This window comes from Mytilus edulis, chromosome 6 (assembly GCF_963676685.1).
Source record: "Mytilus edulis chromosome 6, xbMytEdul2.2, whole genome shotgun sequence".
Taxonomy (NCBI): Eukaryota; Metazoa; Mollusca; class Bivalvia; order Mytilida; family Mytilidae; genus Mytilus; species Mytilus edulis.
The window spans coordinates 23,863,251-23,875,929 of record NC_092349.1 but is presented as its reverse complement, the minus strand read 5'-3'; the positions used below and the strand labels follow the sequence as shown (position 1 = coordinate 23,875,929).

Here is a 12,679-nt window from a genome sequence, read left to right as displayed (position 1 = left end):
ACAGGTTTGACATTATTTCTGAGCCTGACAGAACAGTCACACACCCATTAGAACATGACTCCCCACCACATGTTCCTGATGAACTCCTGTATCTGTTTGAGCCAGAGTTGAATGAAGTTGATAAAACGCCAACTGAAGCTCCTGTAAATGTGTCAGCACCACCTCAAGCACCTACACAAAAGCCTAGTTCAAAAGCATCAAAACCAAGACAGTTTGTTCCAGTTGATGAATCAACTGTAGAACAATTTGTTAAAGATCAGGAAAATCAAGGCAATGCCAGAAAAAATATAAGTGATATGCGCACACTTACACAGTTCCTACAACAGAAAAATGAAAAAAGAGAAATTTATAAAATTCCACCTGAAGAATTAAACAGTCTTTTATGTCAGTACTTTTTCTCTGTGAGAAAAACTGATGGAGAAGAGTATGAGCCATCCTCACTACGTGGAATGATGTGTTCATTTGATAGAATACTGAGGAGCAATGATTATGGCTATGAATTAAGTAAAAGTGTAGAATTTGCTAAAACCAGAGATGTTCTTACGGCAAAACTGATAGCGTTAAAAAAAAATGGGTAAAGGAAATGGTGATAAAAGAGCTGAAACACTCACTGATGATGACATTGAAGCAATGTTTAAAACTGGGCAGCTGGGCTTGTCCAATCCTACAACTCTATTGCACACTCTCTGGTTTTTTAACACAATATATTTTGGCCTACGTGGTGTAACTGAACATTATCAGATGACATGGGGGATGTCCAACTATGTAAAGACTCTAAATGTCAGGAATACTTGCAAATGAACGAGAGAAATACTAAAACAAGAACTGGAGCAAATCTGAAAAACACAAGAGAAATTCCTCAAAGGGCCTGGGCCACAACTGATCAAACAAAATGTCCTGTAGCTGCATACAAGCTTTACAAGTCAAAAAGACCTACAAAATATAGTAAGCCTGAAGATCCCTTCTACATTCAGGAGAACAACAACCCTGACAAGTCAGCCCTTTGGTTTAAGGCACAAAGAATTGGTATCAATAAATTAGGAAAATTCATGAAGAAAATGGCTTTAAATACAGGTAATAAAATATTGTAAACAGGTACATTTACTTGTTATTAATGTATATATTGATTCATACACTGCAACAAGTGTATTACAATATTTCTCCACTCGAGACAGTTAAATTTTATTATTTAAAGAGCGAGGCTTGCCGAGCTTTTTAAATAATTAAATTTAACTGTCGAGAGTGGAGAAATATTGTAATACACGAGTTATAACTTATAGTGTCGAAATTAGTTTGTTTAATGATTTGTATCATTCTTTTTCAAAGATTTTTAGAAACTTGTGTTCCTTTAATATATGCAATGTCATCAGGCAATGTCGCCTTTTTTCCCCCACGTCACAATATGAAAATTCTGAAAAAAACAAAACATGATGACGTCATAATCAATTTTGATTTAGAACAGATATTTTACTAGTGGTGAAAAATAGTTTACTCACACCACTCAAGAAATGTGCAGGTTTTCCCAAATTCATTGATTGGAGAAAGATTTGAGAAACCTATTTGTCAACAGTGACAGATAACTGTTTAATCTGTTTCTTTTATAAATCAGTTTAGTTTTGAAATTAAAAAAAAAATGAAAGTCATCATTGAGTATTTACCAATATGAAGGTAGAACTGTGAACAACATGTTGATAATTAAAATTTCAACAATGGTCAAATTAAGTTACTTGTACATTTTTATTCAAATTTAAGCAAGAGTAAATAGACACATTTTGACTCTACATGTAAACTCCAAGTCCAGGAATCGAACCCAGATCCCTCATCTGTAGATGAGTGTACTGACCATTGTACTAACAAGGATAGTTTAAATACATGTACATGTAGAATAATCTGTGTCAAATACTCAATACTTTGGTTGATATGTTTCCCCCCTTTTTTTATAAAAAATTCTCGATATATCCAGAAAATTCCTCAACCCTGCCGTCTTAAAATTTTGTTTAAGGTTGATAAAAATCCAAAATTAACTCTATCCTTTAACCTAAAAAAAAAGATTACATATATTTAAAATTTAACTGTCAAGACTGGAGAAATATAATACACGAGATATTCCTTTTGAGAGATTTGCTGAAAGTTGTGCTCTTTATTGGTACAATGTACATGCATAGGAAGATATGGTATGAGTGCCAATGAGATATAGATTTCACAACTGCATCAAGACTGTATTACAATATTTCTCCACTCAAACAGTTAAATTTTTAAATTCACCTAGTTTCCTGATGTCACAATAGAAAATTCAGAAGAAAGCAAAAACAATTGATGTCATAATTGAAATTCAACCAATCATTTGCTGAGAACAAGAACAAATTTCTCTCTAGAGACGAGAAATATTTTTCTCACACCGGTCGAGAAAGGTGAAAATAACACGACAACTAGAGAAACAACTCTCAACCCAATCACCTTTTTTCATGACGTCACAATAGAAAATTCAGAAGAATGCAAGAAATTTTGATGTCATAATTGAAATTCAACCAATCATTTGCTGAGAACAAATTTCTCTCTAGAGACGAGAAATATTTTTTTCACACCGGTCGAGAAAGGTGAAAATAGCACGAAAACTAGAGAAACAACTCTCAATCCAATTACAATTTATAAAAGTAAACCATTACAGGTCAAGGTACAGCCTTCAACATGTAGCCTTGGATAACACAAGCTATAAAGAGCCCAAATTTAAAGTGTAAATTCATTCAAACGGGAAAACCAATGGTCTTTTATAAAAACAAGTGAAACAAGCAACATGTAAAAATTGCATAAACAAACAACAACTACTGTTGTGTTCATCAGATTCCTGACTTAGGACAGGTGCAAACATTTGCAGAGGGATTAAATGTTTTAATGGTACCAAACCTTCTCCCTTTTACTGACACAAAACTGAATAGTATAACATCACAACATAGAAAAACACACAATAAAATATCAATTTGAAGGCATACATGTAAGTGACGTCATCATGGTTGTCTTTTTTCATGACGTCACAATAGGAAATTCAGAAGAAATCAAGAAAATTTGATACCATATTTGAATGTCCCCATATAAACACTGTACATGTGTATAACCAGCATGTTCTTTTAATCACTGCTTTTAATTATTAATACTGTACATATACTTGTAGGTATTATTAAAGAACACAATCAAAATGATGAGAACCAACCTCTAGATGACAATACAAACAGGCGCCTAACCAACCATTCAGCTAGAAGGTTTATGCTTCAGAAGCTTGACGATGAGGGAATTGAACATAATCATATCAAACAGGTTATTAATCATAAAAATATTACTACAACACCACTTGACTACATTAATTACAGTTTTCATCCACTCAATTTTTGTCATGATTGAATTTTGAACAATCATCTGATAAGAAAATTTTGTAACTGGAGATATGAAAATATAGATTTCACAGAGTGTTACGAAATTCTCCACTCGAGACAGTTAACGTTAAATTTTACAATTTAAAACACAAGGCTTGCTGAGCTTTTCAATATTAAAAATTTAACTGTTGAAAGTGGAAACACATATCGGTGGAATTTGTTTCTCTAATTTTATCAAAGATTAAATTCATTGATTCATTGTTAGTTGCTTTACGCCACACAGCTGACGCCGCATTAGCACAAAAAGGCTATATAACGGCAAAATTTGAACCATTGAAATTCAATCAATCACTTGCCAAGAACAGATTTTTCACTAGTGAGGAGAAATATTTTTTCTCACACCGGTCAGGAAATGTAAAAATAGCACAAAAATTGAAGAAATCCTTTTTAAAATTGTCGGATTATTTATTTTTTATTTGTGGATCTCATTAGGGTCTAAGTGCAACCCTGAATTGCTAACTCTTTGAGAGCATGACACATGTTAGTCAAATTATTGTACTGTACTGTGTTAGGAAGTCTAGGGGGACACTAGTCCAAATAATTATGACGTCTTGAAAGGCTATTTTTTTATAATTTTTTGGACGCCGTACATCAATGTACAGCGTCCCAAAAAAAATATAAAAAAATAGCCTAACGAGACGTCATAATTATTTGGACTAGGGGGGACACAAGAATTTACAAAAAATGAGAATTGCTTACAAAGTTACATACATAGTGTAAGCGGATACAGGAATTTGACAAAACAGTAAGTTGGATCCAGGATCAGAACCCCTCAATCTGTCAATGAGACACCCTTTTTTAATATTTCACAATTCTAAATTCTAGTCCACCTTTACTTCGTCCTCAGATCCACACTATTTCATAAAAATTCACATATGGTTCATACTAGAAAGTTTATGATTTCTTTACTGATTTTTTAGATATCTGGACACAAAAACATACAGAGTATCACCACTTACTCAAAACTGAACCCTCAGAAACATAAACAGATAGCCCAATGCATCTTAGGTAACCAGGATCATGAGGCTGAAAATGAACAACAAATACAGTCTTCACAGACAACGAGGACGGTTACGATGGGACGTCAATGCATCTTAGGTAACCAGGATGAAAATGAGCAACAAATACAGTCTTCGCAGACAACGAGGACGGTTACGATGGGACGCCAAGCAGTTCATCAAACAGAGACACAACTCGTGGTTGGGCAAAGCCAAAGTCACGATGCACCGCGTTCAGGAATGAACTATATCTTTGGGGCACCTATTTATGGAGGGACATTTAATATCAATATTAACAATACATCACCATCAGTTCAGCCTCCTCAGAAGAAACGCCGATTTGTTATCGAGAGTGACAGTTCACAAGATGAATAAACTACTGTGGTCAGCCGTTTTGAACTTCATTCATTCTCCTCGTGTTTATTTCAGTGAGCGGTGAACTTCATTCTACGCGAAAAAAGTTCTTTTTTCTTATCAACGTTCAATTGATAAAAACTATTTTAATGTTCTTTTTGTGATTAAATATGAATATGTTGGAATTCAAATTGAATTGGATTGTGTTTTTTTAGATAATACTTGAAATTAAACAAAAGACTTATGTGCGTATAAATATGCTGGCGCGTAACACCGGATGACGTAGTTTAAGGCATGGTTGGGAGAATTTATTTTTTTATGAAACTAAAATAGGTTTTTTGGTCATAAGAGAAACAGATTCTTACATTGTTAGCAGTGGATTATCGTGTTTCTCCAATCTCGATAGTTAAATTATGAAATTGTAAGTCCTCGCCAAGGCTCGGACATAAAATTTCATAATTTAACTATCTCGATTGGAGAAACACGATAATCCACTGCTAACAATGTAAGAATCTATATGTCTCCAAATTTGATTAATAGGATTATAAGTATAAATAGGACTTTCTCATTCCAGGTAAAAGATAACCTTAGCCGTATTTTTCATAACTTTTTGGAACTTGGGGTTATTAATGCTCTTCAACTTTGTACTTGTTTGGCGTTATGTCGAAGAAACGCGAGTCTGGCGTACTAAATAATAAGCCTGGAACCTTTGATAAATATCGGCTCTGTTATATCTGAAGACCACTTATACAATTACAGTGTTTACATTTGTAATGAACGAATGAAATAAAACGCAATCTACTTCCAAAATTAAATAATTACTAACAAAAATAACAAACTACAGGGTATATTCAAAAAAGGGGAAGTCCATACAATGTAAAAGAAAACAACCAAACGGCCGATTAACTGACGACAGGAATGGAAAATCTACTATCCTATTCCCGACTTGGTGCAGGACTTGTCTGATACTTCACTTATCACTCATCATTTACTATTAACTATTCTAGTCACTTTCATGTTGACACATACTCATCGATGTATAGGTTACTAAATTTTTAACAGGACACACGCAGTATAGTATACTGATACACACATGAATAGAAGACAAAGTTTTTTTTTCTGAAATGAGTTTTAACTCAACTTTTGATTTGTCAACCCTAAATACCACCATTCTCCATTTTAAATTATAATTTAGAAAGTACTTTGAATAACAAAATTATTTTATATTTCTTCCTACGCGTTGTTTAATATTCTGACGCCAAACACGCCACTCTACACTATCGTCAATGTGACTGTGCCATTCATTCACAGGGCTTCAAATATTCAATCCTTTATATATATGAACAAAAACATACATATACATATATATATATATAAGAAAGCAATGAATGTAGTTGTTATATTTGATAGATGCTTCTTGTGCTTCTTTGTTAAATATTTGTTTGTGTTAGTTCTAATTGTGACATATTGATCACTGCTGTGTACCCCTATATTGTCAATTTTACCTATTACGTTGTATTATATAGATATAGGAAGATGTGGTGTGAGTATGTCTGTTTTGTTCACGCATCGTTGTAAATATGATGCAACTTGATACAACTGTCATGCAAGTGAGAGGTTTATCGCTATAAAACCAGGTGCAATCAACAATTCTCTATATTTGAAAATGTCTGTTCCAAGTCAGGAATATTACAGTTGTTGTCCATTCGTTAGATATGTTTAGTCAAGTAGTAGATTATTCTAATCGTTTATCATGCGTTGTAATGGATTTTAACAAGAGAAATTTATGTATTACTGAAAAATTATTACACCAGGGTTTTCGATATCACAAACTAGTCAAAATATTTACTAAATTTTATCATCGGTATAAATACATCATTCGTAAATATAGCTCAACATGCAGACTTCTTATACGTTCAGGTATTTCACATCCAATGTTTTATGGAAATATTCTTTATAAAACACGAAGGTGTCAGTATTCACCTCAGAAACTTACAAAACCTTTGAATAGACTTATTAAGAAGGGATATAATTACGATTTTGTTGTCAAGTCATTAAAGTTTGCAAATTTTGGCGTTAATATTGAGTCACTGATAAGGTCTTTGCGTCGGAACTAAACACATTTATTCTAAAAACAGTTGTTGGCATGCCACGGGTTATGTTCCTCTCATATATGTTATGATGGTATGATACTAAACCCCTAACGGGAAGGATTGTGCCTGATGTTCATATGATAAAATCATAATCTTTCAGTCAGTTTAATTGAAGTCTGGAGCTGGTATGTCAGTTAACTGCTAGTAGTCTGTTGTTATTTATGTATTATTGTCATTTTGTTTATTTTCTTTGGTTACATCTTCTGACAGCAGACTCGGACTTCTCTTGAACTGAATTTTAACGTGCGTATTGTTATGCGTTTACTTTTCTACATTGGTTAGAGGTATAGGGGGAGGGTTGAGATCTCACAAACATGTTTAACCCCGGCGCATTTTTGCGCCTGTCCCAAGTCAGGAGCCTCTGGCCTTTGTTAGTCTTGTATTAGTTTAATTTTAGTTTCTTGTGTACAATTTGGAAATTAGTATGGCGTTCATTATCACTGAACTAGTATATATTTGTTTAGGGGCCAGCTGAAGGATGCCTCCGGGTGCGGGAATTTCTCGCTACATTGAGGACCTGTTGGTTACCTTCTGCTGTTGTTTTTTTATTTGGTCGGGTTGTTGTCTCTTTGACACATTCCCCATTTCAATTGTCAAATTTATGTTTTAAAAATGGCCTCAAAAGGAATATTGTGTTACATCAAGGCTTCGATAATCTCCAGCTATGCTTGCGGACATTTTGATGTAATTTGCGAAAATACTCTATACTCTCCAGAACATCTGGTTAAAACCAAAAATCACAAGGATGTGTCATACTATTCTGCCTTGGAGTACTCCAATTGTAACCCTTTACCTTTCAAACGGCCTCTTTTCACTAGTACTTGAAAAAAGTCAGTTATTCTTTTGTCATTGAATTTTGCCATTCGGTAAGGGACTTTCCGTTTTGAATTTTCCTCTGAGTTCAGTATTTTTATTTTTTACTTTGTTATCCAATATGGATCCACGGATGCTATATCCACACAGTATTATTAAAAGCTTTTGTACAGTCAAGGTAAATTGTATACTTGGATATACAACCATATATCATTATTTATAAACACTAACCAGTCGATAGACTTACTTCCAACACAAAAGTAGATATTTCTCAACTGTGTCTTTGTGTGTCTTATTCAAAATATTTCTAATGGCCTGGGGATTCATAATGTCTGTTACCTATTTCAAATGCATTATTATTGTGTTCTGCAGTAAATTATTTTTTTGTAGACTTGTTTAACAGTTTAGCTGTAAACAATGGTAAAAGTTTATCATTATCTTTAATGATATTCTGGATAATAATAAAAAAATACAAATTGGGTTCTTCATTTAAAATTTCAAGGCTGATAGATCTTGACCTATTGAACGTTTTACATGTTTTACCCTAATATCAGATTAACTCTAAATGATTTTTGTTTGTTAGATCTAAGCCAAAAACTGCATTTACTCCCTATACTTCATGGCGGCCATGTGTGTTGATGGATCAAAACTAGAGAAACAATTCATAAACAAGATACCGGAAGGAATATTCAGTTAAAATTTGAAGTATTTGGTCCATTAATTACAGAGGAGAAGATTATCATAATAGGTAACGACGACGACGACAACAGACGCCTAGTGATATAATAAGTTTATTTTGGTCAGGTTAGCTAACACACTAGGTGTAATGTAGGAAGAATTCATCCAACATCATTGTTTTGTACATCACATACTCACAGATTTGTGTATATCGATGTTGGTTTGATTGTTTGACTTGAAAGGGTAATTGTCACATTTGTAATTATACACTATCTCCTCTTTATGATATAGGACGAAAATATATGAACTGAAATAAGTCTGCATTTGTAAGTTCAATTTGCTAGTTGGTGATTTTATGACATACTTGACACAAATAATGAACTGTTTGTATCCATATCAGTCGACGCCAGACGCGCGTTTCATCTACATAAGACTCATCAGTGACGCTCAGATCAAAATAGTTAAAAAGCCAAATAAATACAAAGTTGAAGAGCATTGAGGATCCAAAATTCCAAAAAGTTGTGCCAAACATGGCTAAGGTTAGGCCAGGTTGGTAAAATGAACTTAGGGTTCGGACTCGTTAATCAATTTTAGTTAAGGTTCACGAATGGGACAATCCCACATAAATAGTTATCAAAGGTACCAGGTTTTAATTTAGTACGCCAGATGCGCGTTTCGTCTACATAAGACTCATCAGTGACGCTCATATCAAAATAAAAAGTTGGAGGAGGATTGGGGATCCAAAATTCCTAAAAGTTGTGCCAAATACGGCTAAGGTAATCTATGCCTGGGATGAGACAATCCTTAGTTTTCGAAAAAATCCAAGTTTTGTTAACAGGAAGGTTTTATTTTTATCTGAGGTAGCTGCAACCTTAGTTTCAATTTTTCGAAAATCACACATGTGTTACACACACATCAGGAAAGTCTCGATATGTATTTGGAACAAGAGTGCACACGCTGAAATGTCTCGCCTTCTTTGCTAATCATTGATATTATGTTGATATACCTAAATATAAAGCTTTATTACAGCTGTCACATAAACTCCACATAAACCAAGAAAACGAAACATTGATCAACGAACCATGAAAATGAGGTCAAGGTCTGATGAACCATGCCAGACAGACATGTACAGCTAACAATTATTCAATTCAACAAAAAAATAGTTGACTTATTGCTTATAGATTAAGAAAAACAGACTAAAAACAAATACTCAAAGCTATGGACCATGAAAATGAGGTCAAGGTCAAATAAAACCTGTGTAACAGACATATAGATCATAAAATATTTCCATAAACCAAATATAGTTGACCTAATGCATAAAGTATTAGAAAATAGACCAAAACTAAAAAAAAATAACTTTAACCACTGAACCATGAAAATGAGGTCAAGGTCATATGACACCTGTCAGCTAGACATGTACACCTTACAATCATTCCATACACCGAATATACTAGACCTATTGCTTATAGTATCTGAAATATGGACTTGACCAGCAAAACTTAACCTTGTTCACGGATCCATAAAATGAGGTCCAGGTCAAGTGAAAACTGTCAGACGGGCATGAGGACCTTGCAAGGTACGCACATACCAATTATAGTTATCCAATTACTTATTATAAGCGAGATTTTAACATTACAAAAAATCTTAACTTTTTTCAAGTAGTCATTGAACCATGAAAATGAGGTCAATGACATTTGACATGTGACTGACGGAAAATTCGTAACAGGAGGCATCTATATACTAAGTATGAAGCATCCAGGTCTTCTACCATCTAAAATATAAAGCCTTTAATAAGTTAGCTAACGCCGCCGCCTCCACCGCCGGATCAATATCCCTATTTTGAGCTTTCTGCAAAACAGTTGCAGGCTCGACAACAAATTACACCAGAAACGATGATTAAACAAACGTTTTGATCGGAAACAAACGTGATAAAATAAAAATAAACCAATCTTTCGGATATGAGTTTATTAAAAAGAATATATCTGAATGAACAACTACAACATTATTTATGATCTGCAGTATAATTCTTGCATGTCTAGGTATTAGAAATTAACTGGTTTAAGAAGTATGTCATTTATTTTATGTGTTAGAAAAAAAACCCAAAAGTTGTCTTTTAAGAAATAAGATATATTGTAGCATTCAAATTTTTCAAAGATTCCAAAAACATGAATTTTCAATTCAGATATTTTGAAGGACCTTCTCGAAATGGTACAAAATCCATAAACAATTATTTTCACCTGTTTGCATTGATTGCTTTTTTAAAAATATAGCCAAACAAAGTGAAGTACAGAGCTGATATTTTTTTACTTTTTTCTAGTGAAAACTATATATCTGCAGTCCTATTTTTCTTATTTTCTTCTCCTTACAGTATATGAGAGAATGGCTCATTGCTTGCATTTTGTGACAATTATCAATAAAAAAAGAAGAAAAACACAACATAATAATCATTTCAACATAATAATCAAACTTTTCTAAGATATCCCGCTATTGATATAATATACAAAACATATATTTAATAAGTCTAGATCTACAAATTATTTATATGCACTAATTCATTTATTTACATTATTACCGTACTGCTATTAGAAAAAAAAATATCATGGCCAAAAGAACATTTTATGAAATTTTGAATTCTTAAAATACACGTTATGACATTAAAATGTCTTTTTCTTATTTAGGTAGAAATGTGACAGCAAATGACTTAAGTATTTTTTTGTTGGTTTATTCTATACATACAGGAAATAATTTTTTTCTATTTTTATGGTTTTTGTAACACAAATATAATACTTCAAGAAAAAAGTTTTTACATAATTTGCATGTTTTGAAGTAAAGGATGCAATTTCATTACATAGAATATCTACATTATAAGCACGCACACTTCTACAAAAATCAACATGAAAACACAATATTAAAATCAACTCGGTATCAGCAGTAGTTGTATCAATTAAATGATTGGTTATATATAGATATGGCATGCAAACTATAATAAAAGTGTAAAAGACTTACTACAAACGTTGCCAAACTTTAAGATTAAACCAGTCATGAACAATAAAGAAAACTATTTTGTTTTTACTTATTTTGTATTGGAGCAGACATTTGAGTTCACAGTTACGTTCTATATTTTTGCATCAAATTTATTTTATATGTTCAGCTGATTACTTTATTCCCCGAGCTCCAACACATGATTTTCAAGTAAACATAGTCAATAGAGTGAACACAGTCATGTAAATCATAGTGACTTACTTTTTATGTACATGTATCATATGTTTTAATGCATAAAGTTCCCAAAAAGTTTCTATCAAGATATACAAGATTTTGTCAAATTACAATTTTGAAAGATTCCAAAAACAAGAATTTTTAATTCAGATATTTTGAAGGACCTACTCCAAATGGAACAAAATCCTTAAAGGTGTAATACCCCCATTGATTTCCCCCTATTAGTCTTTGATAAATTTGCACTTTTTAAAAAAAAGTTCAGAATTTATCTTTGTTTCAAATAAACAAATACTTGGCACATGAGTAAAGTTTTATCGTTTCCAGTACTATAGAAAAAAAGTCACATAACATTGCATTACATATAAGAGAATAACCATCATTAGAATTTAACCAATAAAATTTCTCCCCTTATTTTATCTGTGTACAAGGTTTAGTCACCATGTAACCTCAAGATTACAAAATTTTCTATAGAAATCCAAAATAAAAAATAATGGTGTTTTGAAATACCCAAGATAATATGTTGATGACACAGAAATGTTTTACTGCAAAAAAATATAGGATTAATTACAAACAATTGTCAAATTCAAGGGAATATATTTTTCGACCTACTTTGATTGCTTATTTAAAAAAAATAGCCAAAACAGTTTCTATATTAAAGTACTTAGCTGAATTATTTTTACAATTTTCTAGAAAAAAATATATATCTACAGTCTTTTTTTTCTTTTCTTTTCATTACAGTATACGAGAGAATGGCTCAATGAGTGCATGTTGTGACCATTATCAATAAAAAAAAATGCTAGAGTTCCGCGGAACCCAGTGTCTCGCCTACTTTTGCTGTAACTCCCAGCCCTAACAAAAATGAGGGAAACAATAAATAAAAATATTCCTCTTGATGCTAACTTTTGATGGTAAGAAACTTCTGTCCAAGTTTGTAAAAAAATTCAGGATAGTTTATGAATCGAATAAATATTTTAAAAACTTTAACTGCAGACTGTATGTAATCTTAACTGGAAGAAATACTATGTCCATTTACAAGTAA

At 32.6% G+C, this 12,679-nt stretch overlaps 1 protein-coding gene across 1 annotated transcript; it reads left to right on the top strand.

Moving 5' to 3' along the window:
- The first annotated feature begins 789 nt into the window (after positions 1–789).
- Positions 790–4,976, top strand: LOC139527378 (uncharacterized). Its single transcript, XM_071322792.1, has 3 exons — positions 790–1,074; positions 3,170–3,312; positions 4,349–4,976. Exons 1-3 carry the CDS (start codon positions 798–800, stop codon positions 4,799–4,801), a joined length of 873 nt encoding a protein of 290 aa, XP_071178893.1. The 5' UTR covers positions 790–797; the 3' UTR covers positions 4,802–4,976.
- Positions 4,977–12,679: the final 7,703 nt, after the last annotated feature.

What these genes read in the sequence shown, in the direction of transcription:
- LOC139527378 (XM_071322792.1), top strand. Translation starts at nt 798, where the DNA reads ATGAACGAGAGAAATACTAAAACAAGAACTGGAGCAAATCTGAAAAAC. An exon ending in GAAAATGGCTTTAAATACAG is followed by an intron (nt 1,075 to 3,169) that starts GTAATAAAATAT and finishes ATATACTTGTAG; the next exon opens with GTATTATTAAAGAACACAAT. An exon ending in AACATAATCATATCAAACAG is followed by an intron (nt 3,313 to 4,348) that starts GTTATTAATCAT and finishes CTGATTTTTTAG; the next exon opens with ATATCTGGACACAAAAACAT.